Here is a 20,419-nt window from a genome sequence, read left to right on the forward strand (position 1 = left end):
ACGCCATTCCAATTCATTGTAGTAATAGTTCTTGAATTTCACCTTTAGTTTACACTACAAGAAAATAGGGCTTCAGTGGCGATGGCAAAGCGTCACTGAATACTACAAATTCGTCATATAATAGTACATGTGACGAATTCGGTCGTCACAAAGGTTGTCACCTATGTGGCGTCACTAATAGTATCTGTGACGAATTTGTGATTCGTCACCTGTTCTTAGTATACGTGGCACCCGATTCCTCACATATTTTCAAGCCCAAAAGCCAATCTTGACTCAATTTGTGATGTTATAAGCATCACAAATCCTAAAATTATGTGATGAATAGGTATATCGTCACCTGCTCCTTTAAATTGTTTATATTATATTTTAATCCATTTATTCTTTTACATATTATCATTTTAGTAATTAAACTAGTATTTCAGCTTAATGTAATTCTGTAAATGGCAAGTACATACTATGAAACTCAATGAAAAAAAAATTCTTATAATTCAAATATGGGTAGTTTTTACATTAACATGTCCACAGTAACCTACAATACATCCCAATTGTAGCTTGAAAAAGATAATATCAAAACTAAAAATATTGAATTGGAGTTGTTTGCTACAAAATCTGTAGCATCAATAATAGGCAACGTAGAAGAAACTAGCCCTTTGAATAGGTTCAATCTTTAAAGCTCCAGCTGCATCACCACTTTTCATTTTGTAATCCATTCCAGTAGACATATCAAGAACTATTTCACTCAAACAAAACGGTTAGGTAACCCAAATGTTGTTCAAACGCATACCTTACAGAAAACATTATAGCAAGAAAAAAAGTGTTGATACACAAGATATATCCCTTCTACAGCACACTTGACCAAAAGGTATACATATTAACACCTATTTAAGTTATTAAACCACTTTACCCGTATATATTTGTAACAACACCTGGAAATATAGGTGGTGATATAATGAATACCATGATTGACCTGCAAAAGACAGAAATGGATTCACACAAGTTATTTGCTGGCCAAGCAAGTTGGACCTTTTTCTCTATATTAGTGGACCTAACCGAACACAAAGAGACCATTCCTGAAAAACAATGAGACCCAAATATTCAATCCCAAATGACAATTAATTTATATATAAAGCAAAGCAAGTAGACTTAGTGAGTAACATGAATCCCAACTAAAATCTAAAACAAAAATCCATCACAACAAAAGAGAATACAACACGCACACAATTACTCATATGAGCTAACAAAAGGGTTAGAAGTCAAGCAACCAAGCACCAACCTGTAATTAAAAATTAATATAAAAAAATGAGTTAACCAAACATCTGAAATGATCCAAATGTAGATTCCCACAAAACACAAGAAAGAAAAATATTGAAGTATATTACAAAACTCTACTAATCTACACTAGTGAAGGGAAAAGGGTTTGAACTTGAGATGCAGTTCGTTGACTAAGAATGTCAGGGCAATCCATCACTCATACTCTTTGTTTCTTTTTTCTTTCTCTTACATGAAGAAAGTTGAAGTTGCACTCCAAAACTAATTGAAAATAGACCAAACTTTTCTCATAACATTTTTCCCTTTCTAAGAGCAATTCCACCCCAGTGGACATTGCCCAGCACCTAGTCCAAAAAACTGCCCAGCCCCTTGTCAATTTGCTCCAGCCCGCAAAAGAGCCTGGCACACAGCCCAAGCCCAGCAACAGGCCGGCCTGTTTAGCAGGCGCGTGCAGCACAAGCACGCTTGTGCGCGAGTAGCAGACCGGGTTGCAGGCGGGGGGGCCTGCTTGTCAGCCCACTTGTGTTCACCCGGAATAGGGCTACGTGGCCCTCCTCAGTGCCGTTGGATTTCCAACGGCTATTTTTTGTAGACCGTTGGATTTCCAACGGTAAAAAAAATTTAAATTTGACTTTTAAAATGGACCGTCCGATCATAGATCAACGGTCCACGTTTTTTTCACAAAAAGTAAATAAATAAATAAAAAAAAAACAGCCCAACGGTCATAAATATGACCGTTGGCCACGTGCCAAGTCCCTAGCTCTTGGATTTGAATATTTTTCAAATCCAACGGTCCAGATTAATTAACTATATTAAAATTCATTAAAAATTATTAAAAAATACAGAAAAATTATTAAAAAATACAGAAAATTTAAAAAAATATATAGAAATTTTTGAAAAATGTTAATTGAAAATCTTAGCGGAAATCTATTCACAAAATAGTACGTTCAGATAATGACATGTGGCGTGACGAGATTGGTTAAAAATCCTATCCGAAATTAAAACTATTTTATTTTTTTAGTTTTTTAGACAAAATTTAAAAATATTTTAAATGGCCTGGTTGCCAGCGCATTTTGTAGGGATGGAGATCGTTTGTGCCAGCGCATTTTTTCACTAGGTGCCAGCGCATTTTTTTAGGGGTGGAGATGCCTTGGCCTATTACTGTTCATTGGAGTCTGTTACTGTTCATTTGAGTGGATAAATGCGCTGGGTGCTGGCGCAAAGTCCTTAGGGGTGAAATTGCTCTAAATCACGACCTCAAAAAAACTTACCTCACATGCATTCTATCATGTCCTTTTTAAGAAAGAAAAAATTACCATTATTAAGGAGTGAGGGGAGGGTTCCAAACTATTACATTAATTGAGGGAAAGGGAGAATTTCGAACCGAGACACATAAGTAGAAACTCAACACCCAATCCAATAGGAATTAGTAATTTAGATTTGAGGTTGGGTATCAAATAGCGAGTTGAATTAGGTTAGGACAAGTCATACTCAACCTACTAAATTTGAACCATATACAACTAGTATTGTAGGATAAGTGTTAATTTATATAGTCCTCTTTTCCGATGGACCCTTTGCCTATGAATTATTCTCAAATGTCACATATCACCGCATATTGTTATCTTTCTTTTTCACAGCAACTACCAATTCAGCCCCATTATGTTTATGTGGTTCCTCCAAATATAATTTGTCTCCATTGGCACTAGCTGTTTTAGATTCCAATAGAACCTTACATAATAAAATCACTTCTCCAGAAAACATAAATGATAGCTCTAGCAACTGACTGCAGAGTATAAGGTGGTAACTTAAACAATTATGTATATTTTCATCCTGCATCGAAAACAGAAGCATTCTAGAAAATAATTTCATCCTGCAAGAAAAATAGAAGCATTCCAGAAAAATAATTTCATCCTACAATTCACAGTAAAAAGAAAAATACAATTTCACCCATTATTCATTGATTTTCGAAAGACAAAGGAAATTGATAATTGGGTGTCTAAGCTTGGCAACCAAATAACGGATTGAAGAAGAAAATCCAAAAGACAATTAAAGAAATGTAGGGAAACAAATAAGTACCTTGTTTTGCCTGAAGAACTCGATAGAAAACCGAATCTCTCTTTCCCCAATTTGGGTCCTGTTATGTCAGAGAGAGGAGAGAGTTAGAGAACGAGCAGCAGATGATACTGAGAGAGTGGCCGAGAAAGGAAGACGAAGGAGAATGGTTGTCGCTGTCGCTGGCAACCACCAGTGGTTGGTCGTCGGAGTCGGGGTGAGAGAGTAAGCAAAGGGGAGCTGAAGACGACTGGAATGGGTGAGAACTGAGTGAAATAGGTTTTACATTTTGGGGTTTTGATATTATTTCTTCGGTATATTTTATTTATTTATTTTAATACTATAAGTGACGAATGGAATAACGTGGCCTTCTCTTTTGTTGTGTGATGAGTTTTAAAGATTCGTCACATATTAACATTTCATTTAGCGGTAAAAATTTTTGCCCAATATTTTGTGGCGAATTCAAAAGTTTATGTGATGCAAAGTATTTTGGTGTCCAAGTGAAAATTATTATGTGATGGTTTCTAAAAAAGGATCACTTATTTTACCCAATTGTGATAAATTTTTTCGCACCACAAAAAATTCCGTCATCTATTCCATGTTTTTTTGTAGTGTTAATTTTAGTTCTTAAACACTCATATTAGTTTTTTTTTGTCATCGAACTTAACAATGTCTTGCACCATTAGTTTTTTTCACTAACTCCATCTATTTTTAAAGTTAAATCTAGGGATATATTAGATTCTTCAACTTAAAATTAAAAAAAAAAATAGAATAAGCTAAAAAAACAAAAAATTATAAAATAATAACTAAAACTTAATACAAAATAAAATTGAACTATAAAAATGGTTGAACTTTAGCAACTTTTAAATATAATGCAAACGCAATTTCAAAGTTGGTAGGAAGTCATTGTGGTGGACTCAACAACTAACAAATCGCATATTGAACTACAAAAAAAAAAAACTTATCTTTTAAGTTTTCCTTTTCTTTCTTATTTTCTCATTTTTTAAAATTCATTTTTAGTGATGTTGGACGAAGTTCTTAATATATCCCTAATTTAACATAAAAATAAACGGTGTTAGTGAAAAAGACACATCAGACAACACATTATTAAGCTCAAAGACTAAAAAAAACTAATATTGAGTTAAGTTAACAGATCATTGCTACAATTAGTTTTGAGTTAAGTTGAGTGTTTGAAATGACGATTTTAACCATGCACAAAACGCTCATGTGAGTTTTTTAACAAAAAACTAATTGATGTTATAATTTGGACTATAATTGCTAACCATGGCATCGTAAGTGTTCAATTAACAACATTTTCATCACAAGAGTCACATTAAAAGTATGATGTCATTACAGGAACCACGAAAAGAACTTGACCAAATTCTAAGGCAGTGAAGTTGGTGAGTGCATTCCGAGTGTCAAACTTGAATTGACTTCTTCTCTTGATACCTAACGTTGTTAAATTTTGTACAACACATGCTGTTGTAGGTGCCTTGGTTGGTGAAACTTGAAACTTCCGAACAATCAAGGTAGATTAACGATTTCGTACACGCTTAAATATATGCACAAAATGACGTGCAGGTGATATAGTATTTAGTGAAAGCCAAAAATAACGGAGACGAACCGTATTGAGAAAATTTCACTTTATTATTATTATTATTATATCATATATTGACACAAATTAATTGATTGTATTACGATGTAGAATCATCATTCCGAGTTGAGACTATTTATTTCTAGTCTTGGATTGGTATGTGAATCTCTTTGGATTTTAGATTTTCAATCGAAGTTGTAAAGACTATTTATGAGCATTACTTGGCTCCACTAAAATGTGGAGGAACTCCTCCTCAAAATAGTTGTGGCCTATTTTGTTTTTATGACAGAACCATACATATTATAAATCATTATATAAATATCATCGTTGCATTTAAATTAGTTAAAACTAAGGTTGCTAGTCAATCAATTATAGAAAATGATAGATGGTTCGTTTAGTCAATCGGTTATAGCAAATGACAAATGATTTGTAATACTTCTAACGATTTCGATCATTTGTTATTATACAGTTCAATGACTAAACGATTTTTAATATATTTTTTTGTTGTTGCAAAATAATCCTTACAAATTGATTGATAATACAAACAATTTTGATCATAAACGCAAAATTTTATGAATTAGTCACATGCTGTTTTGCGGATTAGGACTTCCCTCAAATTTGACCCGGCCATATCTCCTTCATACGAACTCCGTTTTGGGTGATCTTGGTGTCCATAGAAAGCCCTTGACGAGCACTACATATCTGTATTGTTAGATTTCCCCATTTCTTTCCCATTTTTCCATTTCGAAGCTACAAAACCCACAAGTTTTTCAGTGGGTTTAATTTGTTTTCGGTGATTCTGGCGAGTTTTACTATCGATGACCACCACCAAAAGACTCCTCTCAACCCCTGGAGCAAGGCCCAAGGCTTGGATGAAGCGTCGAAGTTCGTTTTGGTGATGAACCGAAGAACACCCATTTCTAGGGTTTCTGGCGGGTTTGGATAAAATTGGGACGCTTCCCGGCCGAATTGGACTTGGCCACAGGTATGAAAACTTCTCCCCTCACTGAGATCTACTTGCCTGTAAAATTTGGTAATTTTTAAAAATAGTTGAATTTTTTCAGCAAGTCGGGGCGGCCGACCGCCAACTGCAGCGATGCGTGCAGCGGCGGCCTGGCCAGCGGGCCGACGATATATTTTTAAGTTCATTTAGATGCCTTGATTTCATAATTGATATCCGTATAACGTAATTGGATTGTTGGACTTAGTTTCATTACAATACCTTCCTGGATCAAAATATGAATCGACGATCCGACCGTTAGATCATCACCAAACCTTAATGCGTGATATAACATAATATTTGAGGATCATAGAAACTTACGGATCGGGAATCCAACATACAGATCTTCCCTAATTGGATTTCTAAGTTTGTAAAATTAAATATCGACCACCACTTGAATTTTGAAATTGGCGGAGATCCGACCATCAGATCGTGTTGAGATTTTAGTATGTTGTTATTTGAGCATAATGTGGACTTTGGAAAGTTAGGGATCTGAAATCCAATGTTTGGATCTTCCAAATTGAATTGTGTAGAATTGTGGACCCAACCTTTGACCGAGAGTTGACTTTTAGTCAATATGTCTCCAAACGTTCTTAATACTAAAGTTAGTACTACGAGAGACTTAAGTGAAGTCTAGTGGGCCTAAATTGGTTGCAGAGTGACTTGAATATTTGTGTTATGGTTGTTACTTTAATTGTTTATGTTAAAATCATTTGTGAATATGAATTGGTATTATAAATATGATTTCTATTGAAATGTGATTTCCATATATTTAGCCATAGACTTATGTTTATTAAACATGATTTGGCTTGTGTACTGATGATAATGGTGATATATGGATGTTTAATTATTTCTAGTAATGTGAATGATAAGTATGATAAATTTATGGTTATGTGATCTTAGAATCCTATTAGAAGTATTCTATAGCACTTATATGCTGGTGGGACATATTAGTTGGAGGCCACAAGAAGTGAATATGGTAGGTGACTACGTTGTAATTATGGAGATGATGAGGTTTAGATATACTTGGTACATTTGGTAGGTACCATATGCTTGCTTGGATTCCATTGAGTGATGGTCCGGAATCCCTTCTACTTCGCGATTCCGTCGAGTGATGTTCCGGAATCGTATCTAACTTGGGTTTCATTTAGTGGTGATTATGCATTGTGCTCCGCGATTCCGTTGAGTGATGGTCCGGAATCGTATCCTGGATTGGATTCTGTTGAATGATGGTCCAGAATCGTATCCAGCCTGTATATCATCGAGTGGTTTGATTCTACATGCATGGTACTCCGTGATTTCGTTGAGAGATGGTCCGGAATCGTATCCTAGTTTGGATTATGTTGAGTGATGGTTCGGAATCCCCTTTGATATCTTGGTTCCATTGAGAGGTCCGAAAACCTAACTTCAGAAAAGTAGGCTTGGCCTAACAGTGTCACTTTAGCCTTAGTTTTATATATATTTGTGACAATGGTTTTAAGAATCTTGTGAATTGAGTTAGAAAATATGTTGGACGCCTGGGTGACTCCTTCAGGATTCTCTACGATTCGATTATGATTTCATCAAGTATGAATTTAGAAAATATGGGAATGACTGTTATTATTTTGATTAGATTAATTGTTTAATGTGGCTAGAGAATGGTTATGTGCTTCGTCGGTTCTTAAATATGACGTATGTTGTGAATGGCGATGTGATGAGACATAATGAATTATGTTGATGCACAAAATCAGTGAGGACTTTGGTACAACAGAAAGTGTTAAGTTTGTGACCTTCGCTAAATTGCTCCGGTCACTAGTGTGGATAAGTATGTAAATTGATAGGGACAGAGAAACAAACACAAGATGTACGTGGTTCACATAGATTGGCTACGTCCACGGAGTAGAGGAGTTCAAATTAATTGTGAAGGGTTTACACAAGTACATAGGTTCAAGCTCTCCTTTAGTGAGTACTAGTGAATGATTTATTTATAGAAGAGAGTTTCTAGTTTTATTCTGACATTGACACGTGTCGTGTTGTGATTGGCTTCTGACGTTGACACGTGTCACGCTGTGATTGGCTTCTGATGTCGACACGTGTCACGCTGTGATTGGCCTCCTGGTTGGAGGGAAACTCTTCTGGTTCCTTGACGGTATAACGTTGACCGGTGCTCAATAGTTTCGGGATTGGTTAAGTATGGTACAAACAGTGCTCCTCTAAGTTCTTGAGTGAGGGAAACTCCTCGATTGGGGACTTACAAGATCCAAGCCATTGAGTAATCACGAAACTTCTAAGTACCGAAGTGTGGTATCATTTTCACTTGTCTTATCTATCTCATACGTAGGTGTGGCATCTTCTTTGAAAGTACTTTTCCTCCATCTAGGGGTGGTATCTTTAACCGATGAAGATGCACAAGGTAATGTATCAATTTCACTTGAAGCTTACTTGTAGTTTCGGGATTGGTCAAGTGTGATACAAAACCCTATAGTAGGAGTCCCCCAAATCGCCGAGCTAGGAGATTTGCTGAAAGAGGTAATAGACAAGGTAATCAATCAAACTTCTAAGCAAACAACCTGGATCAGAGGTTCGACTTCGGCTTCCGGTTGATTGTTCTCCTTCTCCTTGTGTCGTAAACAACAACAAGGATAAGGAGAAGCAAATGGAGAAGAGATGATATGAGATACTTTTGCTTTTGAAGAAGTAACTTTCCACAGGCTTATTCTTGAACTAGGCTGGAGGGTTTTCTAGTTTCCTCTAGAGTATAAGGCCGACTCAAGAATTTGAGGGTCAAAACAAGTCCATTAAATCAAGAGTGCGTTCGACCTTGATGATATGGGATACTTTTGTTGTTGACGAAGTAATAGATGAATCGACACGTGTTCTGTTGCGCTTGTCTCCACATGCTTCCTTGTATCCTTCTTACTTGCCTTATCTGTTCCTCAGGCAAATGTGATATCTTTTCTGAAAACATAAGATGTTGAAGATGAGTACTCCAGAGCAATGCCAGATAAGTAATCAGGTAAGGGGTTCTAGGCAGTCAGTTCCTGACTGGAAGCTTAATTTCAAGTGCTGACTAATTGCTCTCTTTCTTCTTGTTTTGCAGGTAAGAATAAGGGTAAAGGAAAAGACAGGGAAAAAGCATGATATGATATACTCTTACTTTTGACCCTTATGATATGAGATACTCTTACTCTGGTGTGGCTGGTTTGCATAGGTATTATTGGGGGGGAATAAAGCTGAGTATTTCGAGAGGCTTCGTTGGGAGTGCCCTCTCAGATATGAAAAAGGGTTGAGCATTTTTGCAGGTCTGCTTGTTCATGGAGGATGAAGGTCGACATATATAGGAGTATCTCTAACAACAAGTAGTAATGTTATTTCTTTACCCTTCTTGGTTGTTGCAATGTCGTGGGAGCTGCAAGCTTCACGTGTTTTAACTTTGTCAGAGCACTTTGAAAAAGTGGTATGTGGTATCTGGAAAGCTGATGTTGCGTGTGAAGATTGCAGATAAGCTTTATCTAAGGAAATCTGGCTCTCGAAGTTCGGAGAGCGATGCCTCTTCGATTTTCGAACAAGCAATCCCGTCGGGGATCTGACTTTCGAGATTTGGAGAACTGTGCCTCTTGGTTTTTTTAGAAAGTAATCCTATTGGGAGTTTGGCTTTTGAGATTCGAAGAGCGGTGCCTCTTCAATTTTTGAGAAAGTAATCTTGTTGGGAGTCTGGCTCTCTAGATTCGGAGGGCGGTGCCTCTTCGATTTTTGAGCAAGTAATAATGTTATTCTTTTACCCTTCTTGGTCATAGCAATGTAGTGGGAGCTGCAAGTTTCACATGTTTTAACTTTGTCAGAGCGCTTTGAAAAAGTGGTCTGTGGTATTTGAAAAACAGATGTTGCGTGTGAAAATTGCAGACAAGCTTTATCCAAGGAAATCTGGCTCTCGAAGTTCGGAGAGGGTTGCCTCTTCGGTTTTCAAACAAGCAATCCTGTCGGGGATCTGGCTCTCGAGATTCAGAGAACGGTGCATCTTCAATTTTTGAGAAAGCAATCCTATTGGGAGTCTGACTCTTGAGATTCGAAGAGCAGTGTCTCTTCGATTTTTAAGAAAGTAATCATATTGGGAGTCTGGCTCTCGAGATTCGGAGAGTGGTTCCTCTTCGATTTTTGAGCAAGCAATCTTATTGGGAGTGTTTTCTCGAATGTGAGTAAAGGTTGGGCATTTTTGCCAGTCTGCCTTGCTACGGAGCACGGAGGTTGACACACATTGGTACTTTCCAATTATCAAGCAGCGGTGCTGTTCCTTTACCCTTGTGGGTAATAGTAGGGGAGCTGGACCTTCAAAATTTATGTGTCTAAACTTTGTCAAAGATCTTTGGCAAAGTTATCTGTGGTACCCGAGAAGCTGATGTTGCATGTGGAAAGTGGTGCCTTTTCGGAATTCGGATAGTGGTGCCTCTTCGATTTTTTAATCAACGGCCCTATTGCCCTTTCTTTTATAAGGGCACCAATTGTGTGCAAGGAGTACATTAAGAGAGTTATTGCTTGTAGGAATTTTCCCCTTACTTCAGAGATTTATTGCACCTCATTTCTCTTTCATCATTTCTAAGAATATCTGGCCCATCTGATCGTCGTTTTGACTTGAACTTTAGTGAAGAGGCAGCCATGCCTTCTCAAGACAACATATTGTGCACATCCTTCTTATCTCCTACTGGTCCTCTTACCGTTGGGGACTCTGTGATGAAGAATGATATAACCGCTGCGGTGGTGGCCATGAACATTCTCACTCCCAAAGATAACAGACTACTTTCCAAACGATCTGATGAGTTGGCTATTAAGGATTCTCTGGCTCTCAGTGTTTAGTGTGCATGTTATATGTCTAATATGGCCCAACGCCTATTTGCTCGAACCCGCCAAGTTAAATCATTGGCGGCTAAAGTGATAAGTCTCAAACAGGAGATCAGATGGCTCAAGCAGGAGAATAAACAGTTGCACATGCTCGCACATGACTATGCTACAAACATGAAGAGGAAGCTCGACCAGCTGCAGGAATCTGATGGTCAGATTTTACTTGATCATCAGAGGTTTGTGGGTTTGTTCCAAAGGCATTTATTGCCTTCGTCTTCTGAGGCTGTACCGCGTAATGAAGCTCTAAATGATCAACCTTTGGTGCCTCCTGCTTCTGGGGTTCTGCCTAGTACCGAGGCTCCGAATAATCACCCTCTGGTGCCTCCTCTTTCTGGGGCTCTACCGACTGCTGAGACTTCTCTTGAGCAACCTTTGTGAAGGTTCCCTCTTATTTGTTTATTTTGATTCATGTATATGTACATATTTGTAACTTATCAGAGATATTAATAAACAAGCTTTGCTTCATTTCAATGTATTGTGTTAAATACAGCAAGGCCTTCTTCACTAAGTTCTTTGAATTTTTCCTTTTGTTGAAGCTTTCTGAGTGAAACATGTAGGTTAAGGTAGTGCTCCCTTAATTTCCTGAGTAAGGAAAACTTCTCGTTTGGAGACTTGAAAAATCCAAGTCACTGAGTGGTCGTGAGACTTCCGAGTATCAAGGTGCAGTAGCATATGGTAGGAGTCCCTCAAGTCTCCGGTCGAGGGAGTTGACGAATGAAGCATTTCCTTTCTAAGTGGTAGCCCAAAACTCATTCTTCATATATATTTGTTATGAAAGTTGTTAGGCCCAAAGAAGATGAGGCCTAGACAATTTTTATTTTATTTTTTCGATTTTTTTTTTGATTTTTTTTTTTTAATTTTCGAATTTTTGAATTTCCGAATTTTTAAATTTTCAAATTTCTGAATTTTTGAATTTTTGAAATTCCGAAAAATATATATATTTTTTAAAGCTTTGTAGATGAAGCTTTGGTGTTGAAGCTTTGTTGGGTACCATGAATTGATTTTGTTTCACACTATCTTGATCAAGATAATGTGAAGCTTTTGTGTTGAAGCTTTGTAGGTGAAGCTTTTGTGGGTCAAGCTTTTGTAGGTCAAGCTTTTGTGGGTGAAGCTTTTGTAGGTCAAGCTTTTGTGGGTGAAGCTTTTGTAGATCAAGCTTTTGTGGGTCAAGCTTTTGTAAGTCAAGCTTTTGTGGGTCAAGCTTTTGTGGGTCAAGCTTTTGTGAGTCAAGTTTTCGTAGGTGAAGTTTTTGTGTTGAAGCTTTTGTGGGTCAAGCTTGTGTAGGTGAAGCTTTGGAGTTGAAACTTTGTAGGTGAAGCTTTGGAGTTGAAGCTTTGTAGGTGAAGCTTTGGAGTTGAAGCTTTTGTTGGGTATCATGAATTGATTTTGCTTCACACTATCTTGATCAAGATAGTGTGAAGCTTTTGAGAATTTGTAATTGTCCTCCATTGATGAAGCTTTTGTTAGTGAAGCTTTGGAGTTGAAGCTTTGTAGGTGAAGCTTTGAAGTTGAAGCTTTTGTTGGGTACCATGAATTGATTTTGCTTTACACTATCTTGATCAAGATAGTGTGAAGCTTTTGAGAATTTGTTGTTGTCATCCATTGATGAAGCTTTTGTTGGTGAAGCTTTGGAGTTGAAGCTATGTAGGTGAGGCTTTGGAATTGAAGCTTTTGTTGGTGAAGCTTTTGTTAGGTACCATGAATTGATTTTGGTTCACACTATCTTGATCAAGATAATGTGAAGCTTTTGAGAATTGTGGTTGAACTCCTTTGATAAAGCTCTTGTTGGCACCATAAATTGGTTTTGCTTCACACTGTCTTGATCAAGAGTGTGTGAAGCTTTTGAGAATTGTGGTTGCCCTCCATTGATGAAGCTATTGTTGGCTCCATAAATTGGTTTTACTTCACACTGTCATGATCAAGAGTGTGTGAAGCTTTTGAGAATTGTGGCTGAACTCCTTTGATGAAGCTCTTGTTGGCACCATAAATTGGTTTTGCTTCACACTGTCTTGATCAAGAGTGTGTGAAGCTTTTGAGAATTGTGGTTGCCTTCCATTGATGAAGCTCTTGTTGGCACCATAAATTGGTTTTGCTTCACACTGTCTTGATCAAGAGTGTGTGAAGCTTTCTATGAGTTGTAGTGTTTGCATTGTTACAGAGGGGAAATGTTTGAAGCAGATGCAAGAGAGCTGAATAGCTTGATCTTCGTATGCCATGCACTGAAGTTGCTGTTGGGATCTTTTGTTTTCTGCTTTGCTTTTGTTTTCCCACTTCATTTCCAGACATCCTTTTGCTTTTTTTTTTCCTCTTTCCCTCTGTCTCTGTCTACCCATGTTGCTTTGCAAGGTATCTTTTGCTTTTCTTAATCTCTCTCTCTGCTTTTTAGCTTGTTGGTCGGGATCGGAATTCAGTGGAGACGGTGGGCAAGTTTTCATCGCTGAATAATATTCCACCTGCTTAATAATCTTTTGTTTGAGATCCTCAGAGAGACCGCCAATCCTGGCTAATTGATCAGGGTCATCATCCGACGGCTGTGGTTGAATCTGGTTTCTGGTTCATTATCCTCTTTGGGCGTCACCAATGCTTCTTTTGGAACTTTCTGCATTTGATTGGCCGGTAGAACTACCAAAGACCCATTGTCCTTGGGAGGATTTTCCCTGTCACCTATATATGCACCTATTTGATGCTGCTAGAAATTTCGTCGGCCTCTTCTCCTCGTCTACTACGTCTTGGCATAAAAAAAACAAAACAGAATCGCTAGTATAAATATAATAAACACTAAAGCCTTGAAATTGATAATCATGTGGTAAATTGTTATGTAGCATGAGTCCTGGAATTTCATGATGTCGGGTTATAATAAATGATGGAGGAATGCTATACTTTTATGTTTGAACTGAGTGTGATAAATATTTGTTTTTGTGAGTGTTGAACTACGAATAGCTTGATCCCTAATGAGGGTATGTAGGTAGTCTGATGAAGTGGTTAGATGCAGCCATAAAGCTTACGAAAAATATTGTGTATCTGGTTTTTGATTGATACTTTGTATATATTCAGGAGGCATGGTATGTTAGATATTAGGGTATTTGGTAGCGTTACGTGTCGATTCTGGACGTATGTCGGGATCGGGGAGTGACAAGGAGTGTTCGATGAACGTCGACGACCCCAAAGAAAAACTCTAGGAGGTGGACGACACGAAGCCCGATCACGAAGAGAAAAAGAATGGCTGCGATTTACGATGCTTGTATATGTTAGATCTAAGCCAGTTACTGATCTAGGGATGTGTAGTAACTGGCCAACGAATAACCCACGACGCCTTCTGCAGCTCTAACCACAAACATAAGGGAGCTGCTGATGCTGCTGCTTCTGATCCTTACCCTAGAGCCCATGCAAGGTTCTGGGCTGACGGGTTTTCGTCATCGTAGATTTATTCAACAGGGAAGTTGGTGTAGGTAACCACAGGTGAAGTCCAAGAGGTAGCAAAGAAGGAACTGATAGAGTGCTTTCAGCTACTGGAAAACGAGCTAGGGGACAAGACCTACTTTAGGGGTGAGAGTTTTGGCTAGTGGATGTGGCACTTATCCCTTTCTATAGCTGGTTCTATGCACTGGAGACCCGTAGAAACCTGTGCATAGTGAAGGAGTGTTCGAGGCTGGTAGGTTGGGCAAAGAGATGCATGCAGAGGGAGAGCGTGTCCAAGTCTCTGCCTAAGACACACATATATTTAGATTTGTCAGTGGTCTCGACGATTGGACCTCAAATTTGTCGGTGGTCTCAAATTTGATGTTCCTCCCTTCTTCAAATCTCGAACACGTAGCAGGCTGCAACAAGAACAATCAACCGCAAGCAATTCGCTCGCAGTTACTCTTTAAAACGGCAGGTTTCTCAGACAAGCCGTAAGGGAGGCTCTCGAGCTCGGAGGCTCAACCCTGTCTGCTTCATACAACCCCATCTCTGCACCTCATCGATCAAGCTCTTTAAGAACGATGCGCACGCCTTCTTAACCGACATGGCTCCGTCGCCGAGCCCAGAAGCGAGTACGACCTTGCAGACGCGTAACCACCCGCATGCAACCCTGTGTTCCCACTCTCACAATGCGACACTAACATGGAAGATATCACACGTAGCCAAAAGCGAAACACCGCAAATTGTTGTCGTGAATTACTGGAGTAGTGGACTTTTTCGGATTTGGGTTTTGGATCTTGTATTTTCTTCTCCTTCCTCCTCCTCCTCCTTGTATCTCCTTATTTCTCAGTTGGGTTTTTTTTTTTTGGCCCTTGATGTTATAGAGGACAAAACCGAGTGATGAGAGAGAGTGTGTGTGTCTGTGTCTCTGTGGGTTTTGCAGAATCACGGCAGAGGTAAAAAAATGAAAGAGAACCGACACAACTTTTCGTATCGTTTCCCACAGACGGCACCAAATGTTGATGCACAAAACCGGAGGTCTTAGAACAACGTAAATCCGACCTTGAATCTGCATGAAATGTAAATAACACAAGATGTATCGTGGTTCACCCCAAGGTTTGGGCTACGTCCACACTGATTATATTTCTGAGGGAGAGAAAGCTCTGAATGAGAGTGAGAGCTTTGAGAGGGATGAGAAGGCTTAGGAATTGGCCTCCCCTAATTGTGAGGGTAAGGAGTCCTTTTATAGAATAAGGGCTCCTCACTTATTACATATTTGCCCATTCCTTTATTACATAATTACATTTGAATCCCCCGAGTATTTATACGAGATCTAAATACGAAGGCCCTAAGTATGGTATAAACACAGACTAAGCCTCATTATCATATCCAAATCATTTTTTCAAATCCCGTAATTCAAATGGAGTTGTACAACTCTTCAAGAAACCAATGGAAAAGTTGCTCATTTGTAATCAAAAGGTCATGGGTTCAAGTCGTAAAAACAACATTGTTTGCTTGGAATCGCCTTTTTAAGACTACGGAATAATCTCAACTCTTAGCCTTCTAGAATGCACACCATGATTGTGAATTGATTTTCTTCAACTCCAAAAGTAAACAAAATTCGTTAAACCCTATAGGATGGACCTCCGTTAAAGTTGGACAATTAATTAACCTTCTTTCAAATCATAAAAAATAATTAAAGAAGAGCTTGCTAATTGTTTGTATATAGCTACAGCTATCAGTCAATGCATGAAGCAGAATAGTCAGCTACACTTCAAAACATTTGATCATATGATACGATAAAAATACACCTACAAAGATGTTGTTGAAGGGTAGATGAAATTACATCAAAGGGCCTTCCCTTTGCCTTATGGCAAAAATAGTAACAAAATCGAAGTATCCTCCTATATATAGACAACATATATTCCTCCCTTACTTCACACACTTCGCATGCCACAATCGTGTCAAAAATCACTTGGGAAAAAAGGACTTTTCAAACTTGAGGGCAAAAAAAAAAAAAAACATACAAAGAAGAAGAAAAGTCAAGGCAGTCTGTAGCAGGAAGGAAGAGCTAGCAGCAGCAGCAGCCATGACTGTTTCACCTTCTCTTTCTGTTGCCAGAAATGGCAGAGTCCTCATTGTCGGTGCCACCGGTTTCATCGGGAGGTTTGTAGCTGAAGCCAGCCTCGCCGCCGGCCGACCCACGTATGTTCTCGTCCGGCCCGGCCCTCTTCATCCTTCTAAGGCTGACACCGTCAAGTCCTTCAAACACAAAGGCGCCATAATCTTACACGTATGAAAATAATTTTCTGTACATAACGTTTGCAAAATATTTTTTATGACTTTACATGTTCATATTTTTTGTTCACTTTACCATGTTTTAATATGTTGTAATATCGACCATTTTCAGGGGCTGATTTCTGATAAAACCCTAATGGAGAAGATACTGAGAGAGCATGAAATCGAGACAGTAATATCAGCCGTCGGTGGTGCGACAATATTGGACCAGATTGCCTTAGTCGAGGCCATTGCAGCAGTTGGTACAGTTAAGGTAAATATATTATATCCGACACACAAAAAACCAAATGTATTATATTATATACTTTTTTGAAAACAAAATGTTGTCATTAAAAAAATGTAACAAAATATCTTTATATGTTTAGTTTGTTTTGGAATCTTATTCGAGTTCAATTTTTTAAATTTACAAATATTTTTTAAGTTTTAAGTTTTGAATTCTTATTTAGTAGGACTTTAAAAAAAATTAGATTTAAAACTAACTTAAAAATATAAAGTATATTTCAAAAACACTGAAAATAAGTTTTTAGAAAATTTATGTCTCAAAAACACTAAAAGTGAATTTTTTAAAATTCTCTCTTTTTCTAAAGATCTTTTTTTTGCTCGATCTCTTTGTTCTCTTCTCATGTCCTCACCCTCTGTCTTATCTCTCTCCTCGCCTTCTTTTTCTGCTCTCTCCCTCTTTTTCTTCTCTCTCCTCACCTCCTCTCCCTCTCCGTCTTTCTTTCTCGTCACCCACTATTTCCTATTTCTCGATATTCTCTCTTTCCCCATCCTCTCTGTCCTCCAATGTTTGCTCGGAGTAGTTTGAATTTAAAACAAAAAAATATATTTTTAAAAAAATTAACCAAATAAGTTTTTAATTTTTTGTAAGGAAATCTTAACGAAACACTTCTGGTACTGTTCATTTTTAACGTTATGAACATTTTTACCTTGAAAAGTTATTATTGGTGCTATTCACTTACACATTTATTTTGTCATTTTCATTAAAACTAAAGTTTTTGAGAACTTTTCGTTAGTTTTTTCATTTTTTTAATATTTAAAAAAAATACTATTCTTAAAAGATGTTCTGTGAAAAATGCTTTTAGGAACAATTAAAGGTTTTTTAGCGGAATATTAAACGGGCAGTTATGTTGCTGAGGTTTATGATGATTTTGAAAAAAAAAATTTCTGCAAAATTTATGTTGTAGAGGTTTTTGCCCTCCGAGTTTGGACATGATGTGGACAGGGCTGATCCGGTTGAACCAGGGCTCACCATGTACGAGGAGAAACGCAAGGTTAGACGTTGGGTCGAGAAATCTGGGGTGGCCTACACATACATTTGCTGCAACTCCATTGCCTCTTGGCCCTACTTTGACAACACACACCCTTCTGAGGTTCTCCCACCGTTGGATCGGTTCCAAATCTATGGTGATGGCACCGTCAAAGGTATATGGTACACACCTAAGACATTTTGTGTGAATTTGTAGCATATGATAATACTTGCATTCTCTTAAGTCGATGAGTTCATTTTTTCATTTGCAAATAATGTATCTTCAACGTAGATATTTTATATTCATAACTGTTCATTCTCTTAATTTTCATTTGAAGCTCATCTCTACAAAAAATCATTTGAATTGGTAATCATTTAATCATGAGAATTGTTATTAGCACTACAAAAATATCATTTGGCACTCTAAACTTTCTATAATTAGAAAGAAAATACATTTGTGAGGAGTGTAGAATGAGATTTTTAGAGTACTAATAACAATTCCCTTTAATCATTCAAATGTATCAAATAAATCAATGATGTAGGTACTAATAACATATTCGTATATATTTTTTATTTTCCAATTAATAAGGGGTACACATGTTTTTTTGTCTTTTCTATTTAATTTGTGAATTTATTAGTGACTAGCCTCTTGCCATGACTTTTTTTGTTTTATTTATTAGTCTAATATATATTATTTCTTGTTTTGATTTTTAATTTCTTTTGTTTTAGTTATTATTGCTTTTTATGAAACTTTTTTTTTTTGAACAAAATATCAAACTATATACCAAAATAATATATATAGTTTCATAATTGAAGATTATAATTGAGGACATCAAGTTACTTGCAAGATCGTTTCTTCTATTTTTTGGAAGCCTGTCTTTTGGGAGGCAAATTTTCTGGTCGATGTTATTACTAGCGTTGGACACTCCATTCATGATACTTATATTAGGATAGGTTTTTATCCACGAGTACCAGAATGCTTCTCTTTTATTATATTAAAAACGGTTGTTCTCAATGTTTCTATCCTTTGAATAAATTTATTTTTCCATAATAAAAAATATTATATTTTAGAAAATAATAAACTTACTAACCAGTCCCACTACACAGTGATTATTTTTATTTTGTAAATTTTGTTTTCTTTTAAAATCATAATGAGAGAGAGACAATTCTAAAATTATAAAAAATATCATTTTTTCTCCTTCTCTCTTTATATATAGACGACAAATATTGCAATAATCTTTTCCCATTGTCCTTTCTCAACTGTTGCTGTTGTGCCGTGCCCGTGCTCGTGCCTAACCCACCCAAAGTTCGGGCCCACTATGTTCGGTCACACAATACATATTGAGATGTAATATCCATGCATTTCTTTTTACTTCTTCCACATTTTTTTTATTTTCGATCGTCGGATCGGATAAATTGAAAAAGTTTAACAGACAGAAATTAACAAGGGATGTATGAGAAGTAAAAAGAGATGTGTAGATAGTACACCCCTACATATGTTTATCCACTAATAAATATGTTTGGTGTTTTATTTTCGTACACAGCCTATTTTGTAGACGGTACGGATATTGGAAAATTCACAATAAAGACCGTGGACGACATCCGAACAATCAACAAAAATATTCATTTCCGACCGCCGAGCAATTTATACGACATCAATGGGCTTGCATCTCTGTGGGAGAAGAAAATTGGCCGGACTCTCCCTAGAATCACCATCACTGAAAATCACTTACTAGCCCTTGCTGCAGGTCACTATCCTCTTTACTCTTCACCAACATTTGGTTAGGCATGTGTTGGGACCAATCTTTTGGTGCCACGAATTAATATATACATGCAGACGTAAGTTATGTCAGTTAGCATCATGAATCATATATCTTTCTCGAAACTTGGACACAGGGAGCCGAAACAACATTATTCTGGCCAACTGACCTAACTTACATATGAAGATTAGATTAGTTTAGAATACAACGCTAATACATATAAACCCTATTAGGTTGGCAAGTTTGCATGTATTTTGTAACAAGTTAGGGTTTTCTAATTGCAGAGAATCGTATACCAGAAAGTATAGTGGCATCGTTCACGCATGACATCTTTATCAAAGGATGTCAGGTGAATTTTGCAGTGGAGGGGCCTCGTGATGTGGAAGTGGGAACTCTCTACCCCGGAGATTCTTTCAGGACCTTGGATGAGTGCTTCAATGACTTTCTTCTCAAGTTGAAGGACAACCTAGAGCCAGTGCATGAGGAGAACGTCTCCACCAAAAACGCCGTCGTCGAATCCAGGGCTGTCACTCCCACTTGTGCTTGATCAATCTATCAGAATCAGGACTGTTGATCAAATTCATGTTCTTGATTTACTCCCACCACAAAAGAAAGTTCAACAGTTTGGGGGTTCCTAGGGCTTCTTCAAAAGAAGATGCTAATTTGGTTGTTTGGCTGCTGGACAAGGAAACTGGATTTTCATTTTACATTGTTAAAAAGGATTCCAGTTTCTTGTGGTTGTTGGATATTTCAATGTAATAAGTCTGGTAAATTATGTGAGGTGATTGATTATTCAATATGATGAGGGATTTCTTCTCCCATAAGTTTGCAATATTTTAATAAGATTTTACGTCATCAAGTTGACCAGAACAGTGTATGCCCTCAAGCTTACATTAAAGGATTCCTCTTTCCACAGTTTA

At 37.4% G+C, this 20,419-nt stretch overlaps 1 protein-coding gene and 1 long non-coding RNA gene across 2 annotated transcripts; one reads left to right on the forward strand and one right to left on the reverse strand.

Annotated features, from left to right (window-relative positions):
* Nucleotides 1–463: 463 nt before the first annotated feature.
* Nucleotides 464–3,586, reverse strand: LOC103430649 (uncharacterized). The gene is made up of 3 exons (XR_001789443.3): nucleotides 3,346–3,586; nucleotides 905–967; nucleotides 464–730 (listed from the first exon to the last, which is right to left on the reverse strand). It is a non-coding gene; the product is annotated as an uncharacterized lncRNA (long non-coding RNA).
* Nucleotides 3,587–16,178: 12,592 nt separating this feature from the next.
* LAR2 (leucoanthocyanidin reductase-like) lies at nucleotides 16,179–20,116 on the forward strand. The gene is given in 5 exon segments (NM_001293860.1): nucleotides 16,179–16,485; nucleotides 16,603–16,743; nucleotides 17,678–17,915; nucleotides 19,284–19,487; nucleotides 19,784–20,116. Coding segments are annotated over 5 exon segments (1,050 nt in total). The 5' UTR covers nucleotides 16,179–16,281; the 3' UTR covers nucleotides 20,047–20,116.
* Nucleotides 20,117–20,419: the final 303 nt, after the last annotated feature.

Source organism: Malus domestica, chromosome 13, assembly GCF_042453785.1.
Source record: "Malus domestica chromosome 13, GDT2T_hap1".
Classification (NCBI taxonomy): domain Eukaryota; kingdom Viridiplantae; phylum Streptophyta; class Magnoliopsida; order Rosales; family Rosaceae; genus Malus; species Malus domestica.